The following is a 21,954-nucleotide window of genomic DNA, read 5'->3' on the forward strand; positions in this document are numbered from 1 at the left end:
TCATTAGTGAGAAATTAAGGCTACTAAAATTACTTATTTATTCAGGCATTGCCTCTTAAAATGTTCTCAGCTCTTCATGTAAGCAAAAATTATCATGCAAGAATTTTCATTATTACAAATTTACAAAGTCATTAAAGACCTCATTCTCAAACACTTGCCCCTCTCCTCATACTGTGCAATGTAGCTTTACTTAATCGATCTTCAGGAATAATGCAAAAATCAATGCCAAAAGTCCTTAGCCCTTTGAAAGGCACATTTTGTGCCTCTGAAAATTAACAGTCTTCATATAAAAGTCATTTCAACTTTCGCGTGCTCTGGTCAGTGGCTTTCACACTTTTTTCATGACTCATTTTAATAAATTTTACATAGTGACTCAGTACCCATACATGCACACCCCAAACTAAAATTTTCACAGAGAAAAAAAAAAAAAACCTCTTACAACAGGTAGTGCATGCTGGTATTTTCTGTTCAATTCTATTGTCTCCCATTCCATTAAAAAATGCTAGCAAAGACCCCTAATTAATTTCCTCACTAAAGGAACACAAATTTGAAAATCACTCTAGGTTACACATTACTTATTTTTTTGTCACATTAACTGAAAATACGGAAATTTTGAATCTTAGATGGCCAGACAATCCCTCTTGTTGTTTTCACTTTAGAATATTCAAAGGTAAAAACACGCAAACACAAATCTCTATTGTTACTACATAGCATGACTTTCATATTTATTATTTATTTTTGAGACTGGGTCTTGCTCTGTTGCCCAGGCTAGAGTGCAATGGCATGATCTCTGCTCACAACTTCCACCTCCCAGGTTCAAGCAATTCTCATGCCTCAGCCTCCTGAGTAGCTGGGATTACAGGCGCCTGTCACCACATACAGCTAGTTTTTTTGTATTTTTAGTAGAGACGGGGTTTTGCTATGTTGGCCAGGCTGGTCTTGAACTCCTGGCCTCAAGTGATCTGCCTGCCTCGGCCTCCCAAAGTGCTCTGATTACAGGAGTAAGCCACCACACCCTGCCAAATTTATGATTAAAGCAATCACAGACAGCCCTCTGGAAACACTGGCCGAATCCTCAAAACTGCTCTCTTCTGCAAATCTGGGGTCCTGGTTACTCAGGAGCCTAGGTCCTGGGGAGGCTGCAGTGAGTTATGACTGTGCCACTGCACTCCAGTCTGGGTGACAGAGCAAGACCCTATCTCTCTACAAAAAAAGAAAAACCCTCCAAAAAAATTCCAAGATCCAGGGTTAGGCCTATCTACAGTACCAACCAAGCAGGGCTTGGTGAAAGCTTGAATCAAGCAACAAATAAAAAAAAGCTGTGGCCTGTGAAGAAACGATGATTCTAATGCTGCAATCAAAAAGAAAATCCAAAATGCCGGCCAGTACCAGTTTCATTCCACAGGATATTTATACATATCAGATTTGTCAAGGTTCACTGCAAGTGTATTTGCTATCTTTAAATTCAATTTCAATTTTTTCATTTCAAGAAGTTCTCTTTGGTTTTCAAATCTTATGATAATTGTCCTGTTCCCTACTCAGTTTCTTATTTATTTAAAACACACTTCGAGTCTGTATGGTTATCACTATACCTTGCGGCTCCTATTTCCTTAAGTTTTTTTGGCAGGCTCATGCCTTGCTTTTATGTATTGTGATTTTTGACTGTGAGGACACATTCCATAAACTCTTTGTGGGGCACCTCACTAGTGGTCTGGGTTCAAGTTGAGTTCTGAAAGAACAGAGATGTGTGTTCATTTCTAACAGTTACCTAGAGCCCCTACCGATTTGGTCCTACTTTCAACTAAAATACTGGCTTGAGGTTTTGTCTGTTTTAAAATCATACATAGGGGGAGGAATTTGGGCTGAAATCCAAGTGTGAGGTAACTTGGGGGCACAAACTGTCAGGACTGTGTGTGTATATACACATATATATGTATATACTTACATTTTACTCTTCCATCCAGAACCACAGTTCAAGACAGAAATTTCCTCAGGGCTCGCACTGGAGGATGGGCCTCAGTCTTACAGATGTTTTGGGGGTATGACTCCCTAACCTAGGCTGATCCTGGCCTTCGTCTTTTGTCTTCTGGGCCCTTGAAGCTGAAAACTAAAGCTGTCCTTAACCTCTAGGTTCCAACTTTCACTGAATTTTTTAGCCTGTAGGCATTCCTTATCTCCTGTGAGCTCATTTGAAAAACATTTTTTAATCCAACATTTTGAAGAGTTTCTAGTAGGAGGGCACATCTTGCACCATAAGGCCATGCAGATTTATAAAATCAACAATTCTCTCTGAAGTGATTTGAAATAAAATGTGTAGAAAAATCACTGTGTATAATTCAGACTTTATTGCTTATTATGTCACTCCACAAAATTTTAAGTAAACAGACATTGAGAAAATATACTGGGAGTGTTAAACAGATGACGGCAATATTGATGAGGCCGTTCAAGTGTTTTATATAAGGTAGTAAGAGGCACCACCATCACCATCACCCCTAGAAATTTGTACATTTCATATAAAAAGAGTAAAAATAGTTCATTGGCATGTAACTAGCATCATTCTCTGTAATCTATGAGCCATAATAAGCCTGAACAATTTCAGTCTCTTCAGAGCAAAACAAAGTATTTTATTCCACTAGCAGATGTTTCTTCAAAAACAAAAAACAAGCCAGTACAACGACAAATACTACCCACACACAACCCTGCAACATAAGTTGCCATATTCCAGTGGTCCTGAATTTTAACATGTTTTGCTCTACATTAATTCAAGAAATAAAATGTGAAACAGCTTTTGAAAATGAGATTAACTCCTTTGCTGTAATTACACTTACTCTATAATTCAAACTATTTAGCTAAGTCAGTTAACGAGTAAAAACCGCAGATACAGCTCAAACTGCTCTTCTTTAAATGTTTACTGTTCTATCAAAACTCAGACCCAAGCTGCACAGGTGTAACTAACTTGAGGTACTAACCATCTCCCTACCAGACATAACAGTTTTATGTGTTCTTAAAGCTGGGCACATATACAAGATCACTGTACATCACACATAAACATCAGAAACTTTTCTTAGCACAACTAGACCAATAGTTTCCTCTATTATTATTATTTTTAAATCAAGCACGTGTAACAGTTCAGCATTTAAAAGACTCCCAAGTATATAATTAAAAAGATGCTCAGGTTGAGAAATACATTTGAATACTTGAAAAGACACTCCAAAAGAAACAAGACTTGAAATGTGGTTTTATGTTGAACCATTTAGGAGACCTCAATTATCCAACAACTAAAAGCACACAACAGCAGATAAATAGGATTTTATTAAAATCAATGTCTCCAACAATACAAAAACTAAATATTAAGGCATCTTTTACTCCCATCCTGGTATATGCAAGAGAAATGTTTTAAGGAAGGGCCAGCATTTCTTACTAAAATGCTTTCTAGTGTATTTGGCAGATTTGTTTTTGTATTCTCCTATTCCACATATCACTCAAAGCACTCATGATCAAACATCTTGACCCAGATCAAGAGAAAAGTACAAATAGATATTAATTTATTAAAGGGAAGCAGTTCACCTTTCAAAAATTAAAAGAAACTACAAAAGTATCACGTATAAAGTTCAAATACCAGCATTTAAATGTCTCTGAAGCAATTTACGTTTCAGTAATTAAGCAAAAGAAGAGATGAAGACTTTATTTAAGAGAAGAAACCTATTAATATGGATTGCACTATGGAGTAACTGTTCACTGAGTACTTGGCTCTACTGGGATGATAGTTTGAAAAGGGCTTCATACTCCTTTAAGAAAATAGCACATCCACCAGGATAAGATCATTTAAATTAACACTGATTCTTATTCCCCATGCCTGTCCATTTACAAAGCTCAAGAGGCTTCATAAAGTATACTAAACAGTAACATTTTCACCTTTTATTAAGGCAAGTTTGTGAAAATAATTTAATACAACCAGATCTCTTCATGAACTTTCAACTTACAACCTTTTTAATGTAAGAAACATACAAAAAATTGTGTTTTATAAAAAGCCGCCTCAATACCAGAAAATAGTAATGAAAGATTTTGAACCCAGTTTTACTTTTTAAAGAATGTTCTTTCCTTGTCTCAAATTTCAAGTGCTACTCATCATCCTTAGAGCCAGTTTTGCTTAACTATAAAAAAAAGAGAGAAAATAGTCAACAAGTTTAAGTGATATTTTCTGAGTTCATTATTTCCATGGAGTATCAAAATTAAACTATAGGCAACAAGGTTCAAGTAACTTCAATCACCTACAGCTTTTACCACATGTAACTACTTTTCAACTTCAAGCTCAGCTACTTCAAATGGGTTTCAAAATGTAACCTCGACAAAAATCTAAACAGAACAAGGTGGTGGGTGGGTGAGCGGGACACTCTTGAAGCTTTCTAGGAAGTAAAGTGGAACCAGGAATATACAAATAGAAGGTACCATCTATAAAATGAATGACACTCTTCATGTTCTTGTTTTCCATCACACGTTCTTTTTAAAATTTTTAAAAAATAATTTTAAATTGTGGTCAAATAAAAAAATACGTAACATTAGATTTACCATCTTAACCGGACAATAAATTCTTATAGTTTTGAAAATATGATAAAAGTCTTATTTTTGCATTGCAATTTTTTTCTAAGAAAAATCTTTGGCAGGGGTTGGCAGATTTGGGGTAAGGGGAGGCAGATAAAATACAAAGACGATTCTGATCAGACTAGTGCTCTAAGTACTGAGAAAGGCCACGGCACCTGACAACTCCAAGAACACGAGAGTGTGGGGAGCCGTGAGAAGCAGAAACTACTAAAGGTGCTGGTTCTCAAATATTTCGGCCTGAGGACCTCTTCCCATTCTTAAAATTTTTAAACTTTTTGTAGAGAGGGAGTCTCACCAGTTTCCCAGATGGTCCTGAACTCCTGGGCTCAAGCAATCCTCCTGCTTAGGACTCCCAAAGTGCTGGGATTACAGGTGTGAGCCACCATGCCCCACCCCAAATCTCTTTATTACCTAGCTCAGTGGAAGACAGCTGGCTTCTCACAAATATGCTTCAACAGTAAATCAGGTATAATGGAAGACAGCTAACAACAGCACTGTAGAAGTACTAAGAACAACCTGGGTTAGTATGCACATCCTCAACCTACTGATTGAGAAAATTCTGGTAAACACAAGAAAACACAAGCACACATTCTCTTAGTGCTTTAAGAGTATTAGTGATGGCATCATCAAATGTCATGCAGCCTCTGGAAAACGCCAGAGAAGTTTCATAAGAAAATGGGTTGGCCAGGTGCGGTGGCTCACGCCTGTAATCCCAGCACTTTGGGAGGCTGAGGTGGGTGGATCACGAGGTCAGGAGATTGAGACCATCCTGGCTAACACGGTGAAACCCCGTCTCTACTAAAAAATAACAAAAAATTACCCAGGCATGGTGGTGGGTGCCTGTAGTCCCAGCTACTTGGGAGGCTGAGGCAGAAGAATGGCATGAACCCGGGAGGCGGAGCTTGCAGTGGGCCGAGATCACGTGACTGCACTCCAGCCTGGGTGACAGAGTGAGACCCAGTCTCAAAAATAAATAAATAAAATAAAATAAAATAAATGGGTTAAGGCCGGGCATGGTGGCTCACACCTGTAATCCCAGCACATTGGGAGGCTGAGGTGGGCGGATCACTTGAGGTCAGGAGTTTGAGACCAGCCTGGCCAATATGGTGAAAACCCACCTCTACTAAAAATACAAATATTAGCCGGGCGTGGTGGCGCATGCCCATAGTCCCAAGCTGAGGTAGAAGAATCGCTTGAACCTGGGAGGCAGAGGCAGAGGTTGCAGTGAGCTGAAATTACACCACTGAACTCCAGCCTGGGTGACAGAGCAAGACTCTATCTCAAAAAAAAAAAAAGCGTTTAAGGGCACACATCATCTTAGTATTATGATGCAAATAGTTTTGACCTTGTGTACCCCCTGAGAGAGTCTCAGGGACATCCCAGGGGTCCAAAGACCACAGCTAGAAACTACTGGCTTAGCATAATAGATTCAGAGACCAAATTATGTCTAGGTCGTAACCTCCTTAAAAATATCTTTTTTCGGGCTGGGCATGGTGGCTCACGCCTGTAATCCCAGCACTTTGGGAGGCCGAGGCAGGTGGATCACCTGAGGTCAGGAGTTCCAAGACCAGCCTGGCCAACATGGTGAAACCCCATCTCTACTAAAAAATACCAAAATTAGCCAGGCGTGGTGGTGAGTGCCTGTAATTCCAGCTACTTGGGAAGCTGAGGCAGGAGAATCACTTGAACCCGGAAGGTGGAGGTTGCAGTGAGCCGAGATCGCACCACTGCACTCCAGCCTGGGCAACAAGTGCGAACTCGGTCTCAAAAACAAACAAACAAAAACAAACAAAAAAAACTTCTTTCATCTCCCAAGATTACTGGATAATTTGAATTTTACTCTTTGTTACAAATTGGAATTCTATTTCTGTTATCAGGGACTCTTAAAAACTTCTGGAGCTAGGAAAAGAGGAGCACTATCAACACCTTTAGATCAGATTCTTTTTCTTCTTACTTTTGGCTTAGAGCTGCACTACAAGAGGCAACATTTTGACTACGAAAATTGCTCATTCTGGAGCCCAGCATATTTGGAGGAAAGAATGAATTTAGCTGGTTAGGCTGTATGTTGGTATACGTAGGACAACATGAAGTATCCATCAAGCATCAGTGGAGAAAGTCCTGGGAAATGAGAGAATGCCAGAGAGGCTTCACTCATACAGATATCTGACACAGGGGAGGAAGAAATATTGTGTTTCTTCCAATTGTAAGTTAGGGCCCAACTCCCAGGAAATATTTTTATACTAGCTACTAGGAGCACTAAGATTATTTTAAAGTTTCAGTAGAAAATGTGTTCAATGGAACAAACGGCTGGCTTTAAAATAAAGTTTAAGAAAACGGCCAGGGCCGGGCACCGTGGCTCACACCTGTAATACCAACACTTTGGGAGGCAGAGGCGAGGGGGATCGCTTGAGGTCAGGAGTTTGAGACCACCCTGGTCTACATGGCAAAAGCCCATCTCTATTAAAAATACAAAAATTAGCCAGGTATGGTGGTGCATGCCTGTAGTCCTAGCTACCTGGGAGGCTGTGGCATGAGAATTGCTTGAACCCAGGAGCAGAGGGTGCAGTGAGCTGAGATCATGCCACTGCACTCCAGCCTGGGTGACGGAGCGAGACTCGGCTTCAAAAAAAAAAAGAAAAGAAAATAGCCTCAAGCAGTGGCTCATGCCTGTAATCCCAGCACTTTGGGAGGCCAAGGTGGGAGGATCACTTGAGCCCAGGAGTTCAGGACCAGCAGCCTAGGCAACAAAGTGAGACCCTGTCTCTAGTAAAAATAAAAAAATTAGTTGGGTGTGGTGCTGCATGCCTGTGGCCCTTGCTACATGGGACGCTGCGGTGAGAGGATCGCTTAATCCGGGGAGGTCAAGGCTGCAGTGAGCCGTGTTCACGCCACTGCACTCCAGCTTGGGCAACAGAACCAGACCTTGTCTTCAAGAACAAAACAACAACAAAAAACCCAAAACAAAAACCAAAAAGGTTTAAGAATACACTGCTTGTAAATTACCTGTATTTGTGGATCCTCACTAAAATCCTAATCTTTAACTACCCTTGCATCACATTAAACACTTCTCACAGGAGTTGTGGCACTAAATGGAATGCAAAATTTATTTCATGAAGTCCTACAAAGAGAATTAATTTACTATGTTAAATATTAGTTGAACGTATTTGAAGCTACAGCTAATACAAGAAAAATTTGAGACATGTAGGCAGAAAAATTCAAAATGAAAGCAAACAATTTTAAACAAAACCAGAAAATTGTTCTTGGTATGATGAACAACTACGTTTAAGATCTGTCCTTAAAAAAACCCATAAAAACTGGGGCCAGGTGTGGTGGCTGACGCCTGTAATCCCAGCACTTTGTGAGGCCGAGGTAGGAGGATCACCTAAGCCCAGGAGGTTGAGAACAGCCTGGGCAACATATCTGTCTCTGCAAATAATAAAAAAAAATTAGCCAGGCATGGTGGCACATGCCTTTGATCCCAGCTAGTCAGGAGGCTGAGGATCACTTAAGCCTGAGAGGTCCAAGGCTGCAGTGAGCTGTGATTATGCCACCAGCTAGCCTGGGTGACAGGGCAAGATCCTGTCTCAAAAACAAAAAACAAAAACTTAAAAGTAATTTCTACTAAGAAAGTAAAACATTCTTTTCCATATTTGGTTTTCTTCAGTTTCCATATATTGTTGATAACTTGGAATCATATTTAAGAATCTGCGTTATTTTTTCTTTTCTTTTCTTTTTTTGTTTTTTTGAGATGGAGTCTCACTCTGTTGCCCAGGCTGGAGTGCAGTGGTGTGATCTCAGCTTACTGCAACCTCTGCCTCCTGGGTTCAAGCAAATTCTCGTGCCTCAGCCTCCTGAGTAGTTGGGACTACAGGCGTGTGCCACCATGCCCAGCTAATTTTTGTATTTTTAGTAGAGACAGGGTTTCACCACGTTGGCCAGGCTAGTCTCGAACTCCTGACTTCAGGTGATCCAACCACCTTGACCTCCCAAAGTGCTGGGATTACAGGTGTGAGCCACTGTGCCCTAAGCATCTGCATTCTTAAGATGAACTTACATAGTCATACTATATTGTAGTTGTAACTTCTGCAAATTTTCCATTACTTAAAAAAAAAAAAAAAGATCTAAAATTGAGAGTGTAGGGAAGAGAGGAATGTAAAAGGTATTTCAAAAATACTTACATGCTGAATGTAAAAAAGGAAACAGACATCCCAGTGAATTCCAAAGGTTGTGAAGGGGAAAACAAAAAAGAAGAATTTCATTATTTGCCGGTAATAATTATAACAAGTTTAAAGACTAGAATATAAATGTTATATACCTTCACAACATCAACCCAGTTCCAGCCTCGAGGAAGTTCTCCTTTGTGATCTAGAAGATAAAAAATAGTAAGTTTATTTCTAAGACCAACCAGCTAGTTTTATAATAATAAGATTTTATATACTATTGTACACAACATATAGGTTAAAAATTTAAATGACATATTACTAAGTTGGAAAAAGAGTTTATCATTATGAATCAATATGTTCTCCTGGGAATACTTGCAAAATATTTTCGGTATACTCCTTTTTTACATTTATGATATTGCTATCCAAGACAAAACCTGATAACAAGGAAAAAATATGGAGAAGGGTTGGTAATGCCAGGAAAAGCAGTTAATCCATTTATTAGTTTCATGCATTTGCATGAAGCTACTGCTTTATATAAGAGGTCATTGCTTATTTAAGTAATAAGTTGTATTGTTCTGTTTAATAAATTAGCGTTTCACACCCAGAAGCTAGGCTCAAGATAGGAGGACTCACAAATATATGTCTGGCCTGGCTTCAAGACTAAGAGAAGGGCTGGCTAACTTATGTATTAGTTGCTATGCTCTGATAAAATATTCATTATTTAATCTAACATTCGTTAAAAAGGGCTTTAATCTGTTGGGATTGCTTGGAAACTAGCTTATAATTCGTAGTTTGCAAAGTGCTTTTATTCTTTTAACAGAATATTCAAATTTAAAGAATAGTTTAACAAATATTATCTAAAAATTCTTCAATTTAAAATGGCTTGATTTCCTTTATGATTGATGTATGCCATACATGTCTCAACTTTATGAAACCTTCAAAATTTAAACTCAAAACAAGTACATTATATGAATATTCCAGCTAGGGAAAAAGAAATTAACCGATGATACTTACAGGAGAGAAGCAGTATTACTGAAGCTCAATTTCAGATGCTATTGGTTCTTTTCTCTTTCATGCCAAGAAGAATCGTATCCCCCTGGTTACTGGTTATAGGGGGCACATCACCAATTTTGGTTAACTAAAACTTAGCCACAGTGCCGTGGCTGTCCCATTAAAATTTTATTTAGAATGAAAGCTCCAAGTCACAAACTCCTATACTGTCATTATAGGAAGGTAATGGCTTAGGTGGGCATCATGAAAGAGATGAAGGTAGGGAGATATTAATGAAATAGAGTGATCACAGGCCATTACGTGTGAAAGCAATTGTACCTAACTGACATAGACGCTACAACATTCAAAGAGAGATAAACCAAATTCTAGACAACAAACTGTAACGGCTAGCAACTTACTGCTTCAGTTGTTTTTATAGTTTAATGCTGCTCTGACATTAGGTAGAATGAATTCCTAGATTTTTTTATTTCACGAACCGTTCCCATTTCAAAAATGTATTTTGGAAACAAACACAGAGTTGCTATTTGCCACAGACAGATACTAAACAAAACATAAACCATAAAAAAACTGCCATTCCATTACAAAAGACAGGACACTTAAAAGGCCCTCACCAGGCTGGATGCGGTGGCTCAAACCTGTAATCCCAGCACTTTGGGAGGTCGAGGCTGGCAGATCACGAGGTCAGGAGATCGAGACCAGCCTGCCCAATATGGTGAAACCCCGTCTCTACAAAAAATACAAAAATTAGCCAGGCATGGTGACACGTGCCGGTAGTCTCAGCTACTCGGGAGGCTGAGGCAGGAGAATTGCCTGAACCCAGGAGGCAGAGGTTGCAGTGAGCCGAGATCGCGCCACTGCACTCCAGCCTGGGCAACAGAGCGAGACTCTGTCTCAAAAGAAAAAGAAAAAAAAAAAAAGGCCCTCACCAAAATAAAAGGGTCGGTTCTTCTCAATAAAGAGAAACTTTTTAACCTCACATAATAGCACACACATAGATACATACATAAGTGTAAATGTGCAAGTGCACAAATGACAACGTCCTCATTTTCCCTAACCGTGGAAAAGTTTACAGACTTATCAATTTGCAAGTTTTCAGGTTAAATAAAGAAAAGCAATCAAATATTATTGTTGATATGAGCTGGAGTTTATTATCTTCTTCTAAAGAACTCTTGTTTAGAACATATGAGAATTCTATTCTTAAATATTATTGTTATATAAATAACTACAGGCAAAAATGTTAGATTACTTATCACACTAAGACCTAATGGTATACCAGTATCCATTTCAAATGAAAACTGTATTTCAAAAAATTTTTAATAACACACACCTACAAAAGAGGTAAACAAATCCAAAGCATGTTAGAGTTCCAGGTAGAACATGTTTTTGTAGACTATTTAAATGTTCCTCAATCTCTAGACTCATTTATAGTTACTCTGCCACTCAGTTACCTTTTTTTTTCAAATGGTGACCTCTTGTGATGAAGTAGTAGTAAATATTTTCTTTTCTTTGGTTTTTTTTGAGACAGAGTTTTGCTGTTGTTGCCCAGGCTGAAGTGCAGTGGCACAGTCTCGGCTTGCTGCAACGGCTGCCTCCTAGGTTCAAGCAATTCTACTGCCTCAGCCTCCCGAAATATTTTCAATATACATATGTGACCCAAAAGGTCAGTGACCCAAAAGTTCACTAGCCCAAATGTTCCAAGAAGAAAGAGTAGAGAATTAATCTAAATATATCGACCATATCAAACTAAGAAGCAATCTATTTATCTGGGTTATAAAAGAAAAAACCGGCTGGGTGTGGTGACTCACACCTGTAATCCCAGCACTTTGGGAGGCAGAGGCAGGCGGATCACCTGAGGTCAGGAGTTCGAGACCAGCCTGGCCAACATGGTGAAACCCCATCTCTACTAAAAATACAAAAATTAGCCAGGTGTGGTGGCATGCGCCTGTAATCCCAGCTACTCGGGAGGCTGAGGCAGGATAATCGCTTGAACCTGGGAGGTGGAGGCTGCAGTGAGCTGAGATCACGCCACTGCACTCCAGCCTGGGCAACAAGAGTGAGACTCTGTCTAAAAAAAAAAAAAAAAAAAAGAAAAAAAAGAGAAGAAAAGAAATACACACAAACCTGTTTTGTCTGCCAGCTTACGCTTCTGGGCTTTTGAAAGTTGTTCCTTTTTGTCTTTTTTCTTACTTGATGGGGCAGTATTAGGAGTTTCAATTGAGATGATATTGCTTATCGATGTCTGAAAAAAAGAAATAATTCTCAGCCTCATATGTTTCAACTTGTGTTACACTAAATACAGCTTCATCCTGAAGTGGGTTGATAATTTTTACACTTATGAAATAAAAGAATCCTATATTATTATGATTCATTTTTAAAATCAAGTGCCCTTAACACATTATTGGTTTCAATCTTTTAAAAGTTCAGATGGAAGGATGTAATATTAGTTCAATTGTTATAACCAAAATCCTGGGAAGGAAGATCTGATTATCAGCATTATGTTGAAGATCTGAGGTTCCAAGGTAGTTTTACTTGCTATTATTTGGAAATTTAATTAAAACCTTTTTTTTTCTTTACAGAGCTGTTTCTCAGTGTGAATATTTGACAATTTAAACATGTCTTTAGAAAAATCACGTGTGCCTACCTAGAACATCGTGGTTCCCAGAAGAGAAATTTTAAGACATTTGGGTTAATGCAGTCAGGGTATATGATAGCTAAAATGTAAAATGCTTACTAGGTCTAAGCATTGCTGCAAATGTTTTCCATATACCACACATTTGATCCTCACCACAATCTTAGAAGGTAGATACTATATAACCCCCATTTTACAGATGAGGAACTGGGCACAGAAAGATGGAGAAACCTGCCCAAAGTCACAGAGTTGGTAAGTGGTGCAGTGATGTGAACCCAGGCGGTCTGGCCCAGAGTCCGTGATCTTAGCTACCACGCTCCACTGCTCCTCCAGTTGCCTCTTGGGGTTCTGTGTCCTGTTGGGAATGTGAAAGCCAAAACCACTCACACAGAAGACAGGCCTTGCTGCCAAAAGCTTACCACTTGGTTCACAAGACAACACTAAATTATACTCAACCACTCATAGTCTTTTAGTGCATGACGTGGTGCAAAGGGTTCTCATACACAGATGCTTAATGTCATGAAAGAAATATTTCCTAAAACTATTCTAGAAATAATAATAAAACAATTTTTTCTATTTAATAAAGTTTCCACATGCTGCAACATCTACAAATTGAACTGTGGCAAGACTATTTACAATGAAACAAGCCTCATGGAGAAAGCAATTTCATACTTATTTTAGCACTGCATAAGAGATCCCTTAGCTGTCTAAGCTTTATGAAGAGATGAAACAAATATTAAAAATACTAGGTTCTACGATATCTCAGTTTTGGTGGGCATGAGATGTATTCTAGTCTTTGATAAAGGATAAAAATCTAGAGAATATAATATCATTTTCTAGGTTAAATAGAAGAAATCTGAAATTCATTGTTCTCATTTAACTCACATGTAATTCTCACTTTAACAAAAGTCTTCTTCCAATTTTGAATATATATTAACTAGTACAAATTTATTGCTAACAGCAAAACCAAAACAACAAAAGAATCTGGCAAAAAAGAAATCACATACTCACTGCGGAATTAATGGGATTGTGATTCTCCATGAACTGCTCTTTATTGTCTTTGGCATATTCAAACAATGTATAGGTCATAGCGGTTCCAAGATTAGCTTCTACTGCTTCCTGTAGCTTGGCTAATATACTCTGCTTTACAGCTGATGATCTACAATGCACAACAGTAATACCTTGCTGAGAGAAAATGGTATAACAGAGAGTGAAATGAAAAGCAGTAAAAACAAGACACTACTCACATGGTGTTGTTAAAAAAAGCGTTCATAGATAGAATTGGAGGTGTTTGGGGATATGTGTCGGTCCAGGAAATCTCTATTAAGAAGGCTTTGGGATCACCATTTTCACCTATCTGAAGAGAAGGGGAAATCTTAGGCTTGTAAAAGGTGATAAAAAGACAGAAAACTAAATTATAATCTTCAAAAGGGTGAATTCTTTCCCATACTCATGCTCAGATCAGAAATGTAATATTTTGAGAAGTCCAGGGACACAGGCTAGGACTGAGCAGGGGTGAAGGGAGTCTCAGGACAGTCTGCCATTAATTTAGTCCTAGTATGCCTTCATAGGTTCAGTTTATGCCCATGTCCTGTCCCTAACCAGCCTACCAGCTTTCCTAGTACCATGCCTACCTCTTAGGTACGTTTTAGTGTTTTCACCAGTTTTCTGAGGATAAAAATAAGATATCAACTTATCCGTGGGATACAGAAAGAGAATGGACAAAAATAATTCACAAACTCGACACATCTCATCTTTGTTTTAAGTTATCCAACTGCTAAATCCCAGGAGGCACAACCCCAAGTGTCAAGAAAATGAAATTTAAAACTGAGAGAAAGAAGGAAAAGGCAAAGGATAAGGGAAAGGAATGCCTTCAGCTGATAACAATTTCTGAATAAAGACGCCCTTGTTTCTTTCTCTCTGCTAACTCTTTATTTAAACTTTTTTAATCTTAAAGAAAAACTGAAATAGTATAATGAACACCCTGACATTCATCTTATTCACCAAATACTTCCTGCCCCATTTACTTTATCTTTCCCCCTTTCCACCATAGAATCAACCCCTACTCTCCCAATGTGATTTTTTTTCCCCTTTGGTTTTTGCTGAAACATTTAACAGTAACGAAATTTCCTCAATATTTGAGTAAAGTATCTTAAGAAAAGGACAACCTTCTTCATAACCACAAGATTATTATTGGCCGGGCGCGGTGGCTCACGCTTGTAATCCCAGCACTTTGGGAGGCCGAGGCGGGCGGATCACGAGGTCAGGAGATCGAGACCACGGTGAAACCCCGTCTCTACTAAAAATACAAAAAATTAGCCGGGCGTGGTGGCGGGTGCCTGTAGTCCCAGCTACTCGGAGAGGCTGAGGCAGGAGAATGGCGTGAACCCGGGAGGCGGAGGTTGCAGTGAGCCGAGATTGCGCCACTGCACTCCAGCCTGGGGGACAGAGCGAGACTCCATCTCAAAAAAAAAAAAAAAAAAAAGATTATTATTACACCCAAGAAATTCAACATTGGTACAAAAATACTACCTAATACATAAACCATATTAAAAACTACCCAATCATACCTAAAGTGTCCTTTAATAGACATCACCTCAACTCACAAATCCATAATCCATTGAGGGATCATGGATTGCACTGAGTTGTTATGCCTCTTTATTCTGCTTTAATTTAGAACAGTCCTCAGCCCTCTCCCCTGGCTTTTTTTTTTTTTTTTTAAGACAGGGTCTCACTCTATTGCCCAGGCTGGGGTCCAGCAGATCACGGGGTGGTCACAGTGAGCTGAGATTGTGCCATTGCACTCCAGCCTGGGTGACAGAGCAAGAGTCTGTGGCAAAAGTAAAAAAATAAAAATAAAAAAGAAATCAGCTGGGTGCAGTGGCTCATGCCTGTAGTCTCAGCACTTTGGGAGGCCAAGGCGGGTGGATCACGAGGTCAAGAGATCGAGACCATCCTGGCCAACATGGTGAAACCCCATCTCTACTAAAAATACAAAAATTAGCTGGGCGTGGTGGCATGCGCCTGTAGTCCCAGCTACTCAGGAGGCTGAGGCAGGAGAATCGCTTGAGTCTGGGAGGCAGAGGTTGCAGTGAGCCAAGATCGCGTCACTGCACTACAGCCTGGTGACAGAGCAAGACTCCATCTCAAAAAAAAAAAAAAAAAAAAAAAAAAAGAAATCCTCCCACCTCAGCCACTCAAGTAGCTGGAGCTACAGGCGCATGCCCCATGCCAGACTAATTTTAAAAAACTTTCTGTAGAGACAAGGTCTCCCTATGTTGCCCAGGCTGGTCTCGAACTCCTGAGCTCAAGTGATCTTCCTGCCTCAGCCTCCCAAAGTGCTGGGATTATAGATAGGCATGAGCCACTGTGCCTGGCTTCCCCTGCCTTTTAAGCCAAAAAGAATACAGGCTAGTTTTCTTGTATAATGTCCCCAGATCTGAAATGATTCAAATTAAACATTTTTGGTAAGAAAACTACAGAGGTGATGTGGCACCTTCCCATAGCATCATATAAGGAGGCACACAAGATCTTCCAGAATCATCATTGGTGACACTAAGATTGATCACATGGTTAAGGTGATCTTCTCCAGATCTCTTCAACGTAAACCTTTTTATTTTGTAAGTAAGGAATAATCTCGCTGGGTGAGGTGGCTCATGTCTGTAATCCCAGCTCTTTGGGAAGCTGAGGTGGGAGAATTACTTGAGGCTAGGAGTTAGAGACCAGCCTGGGCAACATAGCAAGACCCTGTCTCTATTAAAAAATAAAAATCATCGTCTGTGGGGCAACACTACAAAACTGTATGAATACCTTGTTTCTCAACAACCTTTCACCCAAAGGTTTTAGCCTTTATTAACAGTCCTTAACTGTAACTGAATCAATTATCATACTCGTGGTTGCAAAATGGTGATTTTCTAGTAAAACTATGGAATGATACGCGAATCAACATCTCATCCTTGCACAGGGCTATGTGAACCTCCTCTGTATTGTTATTAAAATAAATGTAGGGATCTACTGATAGACCTGGATAAGGATTATCTGCATGATAGATGTCACTGGTTTATGTTTATGTTTTAAATATAGATGATAAAAAGTGACAAAAGTTACCTGCTTGATGCAATCACTACGTCCTTACTCATGGTGCATTTAGGAATAAATTATCACATGCCCCACACTGTGCTGGGTACTGAAGATACAAAGATAGAGACAAGGCTATTCCTATCTTCAAGACGGATATTTATGTAACTTACCAAACTGCAATCTGAATGATAGTTCAAAAGTAACAAAACAAAGTATGAAGAAATAGGGAATGGCTAATGCTAATTCTGAGTCAAAGTCAGGGCAGAGACAGGAGACATGGCCCAAATATTAATGTGTCACAGAGGAGGCCTGAGTGAGGCCTTAAAGGAGAGGCAGGGGGATAATGGACCTGAGGTGAGGGAAAGATCAAACAATGTGCGCAAAAGCATAGTACTAGAAAAAAATACACAGGGGAAAATGTCACAACCCATTATGTCTAAGGCATGTGAGTGGAGGGGAAAGTTTGGAGAGACACAAACAAATAGAAGGATTTGGAGTGTCAAGTGAAAAAATTTCGTCCTCATTTTATAGGCAAGAGGAACCCATGGAGAAACATTTTAAAGAAGAGAATGGGATGACTACTTAAATGTTTCAGAGCGCCAACTAGTACTGTTGGAGGACAAATGGTGGAGTATAAGGGGGAAGCTAAAGAAAGTACTAAACCAGGGAAGTCAACTAGGAGGCTACCAGACTATTCTGTGCAAGAACTGAGGGGTGTGACTTAGGACACAGGAAGAACTTTACCCCTGGCCTTTTGACTATCAACACACTGTCTCCTAATCTCATGTATCATTCCTCTTAAATCCATCCTATGTGTCACATCAGTGTCCGTCTTATAGTACACACAAACATTCTAGAGCATTCTGCACAACGTGCTCTAAATCACTGCCATTGTGAATGAGACATTTAGGAAAGTATAGGGAAATTCTCAATCTCCCATTTGCTAAGGAAAGAGTAGCAACTGGATTCAAATAGAAGGGCCTAGGATTTAGCTCCACTGCTAATTTTGGACATTTGAGGTCCCTGGTTATTATATACTTGGAGATGGTGTAAGGACTGTTAAGCTTCAAAGGGAATTGAGAACAGAAACTTATTTTCTGTGATGGTCATCCATCGATCATGCATAAGCATCATTTCTAATAGTTTAAACTGTGACAATGTTAATAATAACTGTAAATCTTTTACAATAAAAAACTTGCCCATTCCGCTACTTATAATCATTTGTGTGTGTGTGTGTGTTTTTTTTTTTGAGTCCCGCCCTGTCGCACAGATTGGAGTGCAGTGGCACAATCTCTGCTCAATGGAACCTCCGCCTCCCGGGTTCAAGTGATTCTCCTGCCTTGGCCTCCCAAGTAGCTGGGATTATAGGCATGCACCATAACACCTGGCTAACTTTTGTATTTTTAGTAGAGACAGGGTTTCACCATGTTGGCCAAGCTGGTCTTGAACTCCAGACCTCAGGTGATCCGCCTGCCTCGGCCTCTCAAAGTTCTGGGATTAAAGGTGTGGGCCACTGTGCCCTGCCTACTTATAACCATTTGAATAAAAGGTTTATATGACTTATTTACAAAATAAAATACTGTTACTATTTTTTTTTGAGGCAGAGTCGTGATCTCAGCTCATTGCAAGCTCCACCTCCTGGGTTCATGCCATTCTCCTGCCTCAGCCTCCCAAGTAGCTGGGACTACAGGCGCCTGCCGCCACGCCCGGCTAATTTTTTGTATTTTTAGTAGAGACAGGGTTTCACCATGTTGGCCAGGATGGTCTTGATCTCCTGACCTCGTGATCCGCCCACCTTGGCCTCCCAAAGTGCTGGGATTACAGGTGTGAGCCACCACGCCCAGCCCTACTGTTACTATTTTATGTTAAAGACAAGATCACATAATTTTTAAGGTTTTTTCCATTTCTAATAGCTTATGATTCTGGTACAATAAAAATAAGTTTATCCTGGTTTTTTAAACGTTTCTGAATTAAGTTTTCAAACGTTAAAAATGACTGATGTTAGGGTGATGTTTCCATTTAAACGCTATAGAAAATACAGACATAATAAACTTAAACAAGTTTAAAAAACAAAATGAGCATTTTTAGCCACTTTTAGTCTTTTCCAGCAAAATTCTAAGTGCTCTTATTCATGCCATGTCTTACCCTATATTGAAAAGAAACTGGACTTAATTCCCGGAAACTTTCATCTCCTTCATAAATAGAGCGTAATGCTTCTAGTTCCATCTGAAATAAAGAACTGAATGAGTTTTGTTTAGTGGTATAAATGAATTAGAAATAGAGGGTCTTTACTTTTTCATTCAAGCCCACTCAACTATGTAAAAGCTTGACTAACTTACATAACCTTAGATACTTACCACATAGGTGCATGCAGCAACACGTGACAATGTTACTACCAATGATACTTACTTTCAAACTCTGTGTCAGGGACTGCTAAGCATTGTACAATGTATTATCGCACTGACTCCTCAAATCAACCCTGTCAAGAGGCTCCTATTATTTTGTCCTTCCTACAGAGGCAAGGAAGTCTCCTTTTAAAGCCACTCCAGAGAAAGCGCTCTTAGCACTCTGCTAAAGAGGAACCTGGGTGCCAAGAGCATTAAACCTGAAGATAAGAACTATGAAAAACAATACTTTCCCATTATTTACATACATTTCTTTTATATGTAATCCTTCCCACAGTGATACAAAGCTTTAAAAAACACCTAAGGGCAAGAAAAATAACTTTTAAAAAAAGGCTGGCAAGTATCTACCCAAGATGAGACAGGACTGTCAGAGAAAATGTAACTAGTAATCCTTGCTTGGACATAGTTCTTAGAACATTTTGATATTACAACTGAGAAGTTCTTCACTATGATCACCGATGAATACCTGAGAAAAGAAGTAAAGAAAGACTGCACTTGGGTACACGTTTGAGTTTTCCAAAAAGATGCATGTCATGAATTCTACAAACTAAAGACGGTGAAAGTGGGCTTGATCTACGGTCAAAATTTTAGAATAGAAATTATTGGATAGGCGCGGTGGCTCACGCCTGTAATCCCAGCACTTTGGGAGGCCGAGGCGGGCGGATCACCTGACGTCAGGAGTTTGAGGTCAGCCTGGCCAACAGGGTGAATCCCCATCTCTACTAAAAATACAAAAATTAGCTGGGTGTGGTGATGGGCACCTGTAGTCCCAGCTACTCAGGAGGCTGAGGCAGGAGAATCGCTTGAACCCGGGAGGCAGAGGTTGCAGTGAGCCGAGATCAGGCCACTGCAATCCAGCCTGGGCTACGAAGCGAGGCTTGGTCTCAAAAACAGCAACAACAACAGGAAAAAGAAATTGTTGAAGAAATAGTGTGTGAGGAACTGGGAGATTAAGGAGTAGTCCCTAAGACCTAATAAGCATATGAAAAACAAGATATACCCTTCTTAGAAAAGGAGATTTGATTGGCACAACGAAGAAAGGAATAAAACACCAACTATATAGATTTCAGCCAGGCTCCACAGGTTTCTCTTGCTACCTTTACAGAAAAAACAAAACAAAACAAAATACAGAAATTCAAGCTGGTTTCAAGAATAATAAGATTAGATTGGAACGAAAACCTTATTCAAGATATAGTACTACTCCTTCTGTCCCTAATCCTTTCCCATATTTTAATTAATGACTTGGACAGGTACAAAAATAGGAGGCAAGTTCATTAAATTTGTGGATGACAATTTCTTGGGACAGTGAATAATGCAGAATAAGAATCCAAAAAGTCTTTGAAAAGCAAGCTAATGATGAAATTTAGCAGGGTAAGTAGAACTTGTATTAATACTCAGATACCTAAATATAGAAGTTTAAGATGAAAGACAAATTGCTTTGTATAAAGCACTTAAAAGGTTTTAGTTGACAGTAAATTTAACTAGACAAAACCGCATGATGCCACAATTTTGAAACGGGACATTTAAAAAATTAAAATCTGTCCACAGACACGTGATTCCAGGATAGTGAAGAAATTAACAAAGAATGGATATATGAAGATAAGCTAAAAGGAACCACTTCCTCAGAGAAGGTCTGAGAAACTGGGCAGGAAACTATCTTCAAAAATCAGAACATCGGTCATCTGAAAGAATGAAATTTTCTTGTTAAACTGGAGATTCCTGGGCCCACCATAGAAATTCTGATTCATTAGGTCTGGGGTGGAGTGCAGGCATCTGTTTTCTAGCAACCATCTAAATGCTTCTAAGGTAGGGGACTATGGTCAAACTCTGAGAAACATTAAACTGTATGTTCTTTGCTTTGCAGGGAAACGAAGTTATTAACGCATTCACTTAGAAATTCACCTGGCAAGAATATTTTAGAAGAGATTCAGATATCAACTAGCTAGCTTGTTGGACTTTGGGTCCTTTAAAGGTTAACTTCCAATCCAGAGATTCTATTACATTTATCATGTAAAAGTAGTACGTTTCAAGCATTATACTTTAAATTAACAGTGAACTTATCTACCACCCAATAAGACCTGGTTTCTAGTCCCGATTCTACCACGTACTTACTATGCAGCCCTGCGGCTATCATCGACCCACCTATCAAAGTTAGAAGGTTCCCCTACAGATGGCCTGTGGCACCCACCCCCCAACTCTAATATTATATGATTCAATGTCAAAATGGCATCTCACAAGGAAATATCTGAGCATAAACCATAAATTCAGGTGGAAATAGACAAATGGGTAAAAGATTTCCCCAAACAACATGGACAGAAACTCAGAGGCACCACTAGTGTCATTTTCTTCCATGAGAAATGTAACTAACTCAATTAGCCCTCTACTAGCCAAGAGATTTAAAGATGACCAGACTAAAATTTAAAGGTGATCAGCCTCAGTAAACAGGCACTGAACACATGGGATTCAAGGAGAGCCAAGAGCACTGGATCGTTCACCAAGGACGCTCATCCCTGTTATTAAGCAACCAGGGGAGACTCCCGGGTTTGCAAAAATGAAAAATGAGGGGGGAAGAGAGGCAGAGGCGGACTCCTGCCCATTCACGCGCGCCTGAGTGGACACCGGTGAACTTGGGACACCCCGGCCGGCGCCGAGGGCACAGGGCACGTGCCGGGCAGCCCGTCCGGGCACCAGGTCTCACCGGGGCCCGGGGCTGCGCGCCGCGCCCGCGCTGGGAGAGGGCCCTGAGCCGGGGGGCTCACCTCCTGGTCCTCGTTGGCACTCATCGCGCCGGTCGCGGGGCGCCTCCTGAGCGGACGGCGTTTGCAACAAGGAAGAGAAAGCAAGGGCAGCGGCCCAAAGGCCAGGCGTCCCCCTTTCGCGCCTCGGCTGTGGGGGCGGCACAGTCTTGGCACTGGCAGACGCCAACTGCGCGCGCCCCGAGCCTCGGCAGCACTCAGTCGCCGGCGGTGGGCTGTGAGCTCGGAGCCGGAGCCGCGGCTGGTGGGGCCTGGGAAATGCAGCGTCTTCCTGACGCTTGGAGGAGCGGCGTAAAGTTCCGGGACAG

The 21,954-nt window shown here is 40.2% G+C and overlaps 1 protein-coding gene across 3 annotated transcripts; it reads right to left on the reverse strand.

Annotated features, from left to right (window-relative positions):
• Positions 1 to 2,325: 2,325 nt before the first annotated feature.
• Positions 2,326 to 21,934, reverse strand: RWDD4 (RWD domain containing 4). Of its 3 annotated transcripts, none has more exons than XM_003271469.4 (8): positions 21,650 to 21,934; positions 18,631 to 18,711; positions 13,653 to 13,762; positions 13,417 to 13,564; positions 11,898 to 12,015; positions 8,918 to 8,967; positions 8,781 to 8,783; positions 2,326 to 4,154 (listed from the first exon to the last, which is right to left on the reverse strand). In XM_003271469.4, the coding sequence occupies exons 1-8, from the start codon at positions 21,671 to 21,673 to the stop codon at positions 4,122 to 4,124; spliced, it is 567 nt and encodes a 188-aa protein (XP_003271517.1). In that variant the 5' UTR covers positions 21,674 to 21,934; the 3' UTR covers positions 2,326 to 4,121. The 3 variants fall into 3 exon arrangements, with proteins under 3 accessions (XP_003271517.1, XP_012363658.1, XP_030672218.1); XM_012508204.2 differs by having other exon boundaries at positions 13,653 to 13,758; positions 21,650 to 21,904; XM_030816358.1 differs by lacking the exon at positions 18,631 to 18,711 and having other exon boundaries at positions 21,650 to 21,891.
• Between the last annotated feature and the right edge of the window lie 20 nt (positions 21,935 to 21,954).

The sequence above is a fragment of the Nomascus leucogenys genome, chromosome 7b (assembly GCF_006542625.1).
Source record: "Nomascus leucogenys isolate Asia chromosome 7b, Asia_NLE_v1, whole genome shotgun sequence".
Lineage (NCBI taxonomy): Eukaryota > Metazoa > Chordata > Mammalia > Primates > Hylobatidae > Nomascus > Nomascus leucogenys.

Bases quoted from the DNA above. Each gene is read 5' to 3' on its own strand.
- RWDD4 (XM_003271469.4), bottom strand. From the start codon at position 21,673: ATGAGTGCCAACGAGGACCAGGAG. The intron at 18,712-21,649 runs GTGAGCCCCCCG...TCTTTATTTCAG, and splicing joins GTGCCAACGAGGACCAGGAG to ATGGAACTAGAAGCATTACG. The intron at 13,763-18,630 runs GTAAGACATGGC...CCTTCTCTTCAG, and splicing joins CAGTTTCTTTTCAATATAGG to ATAGGTGAAAATGGTGATCC.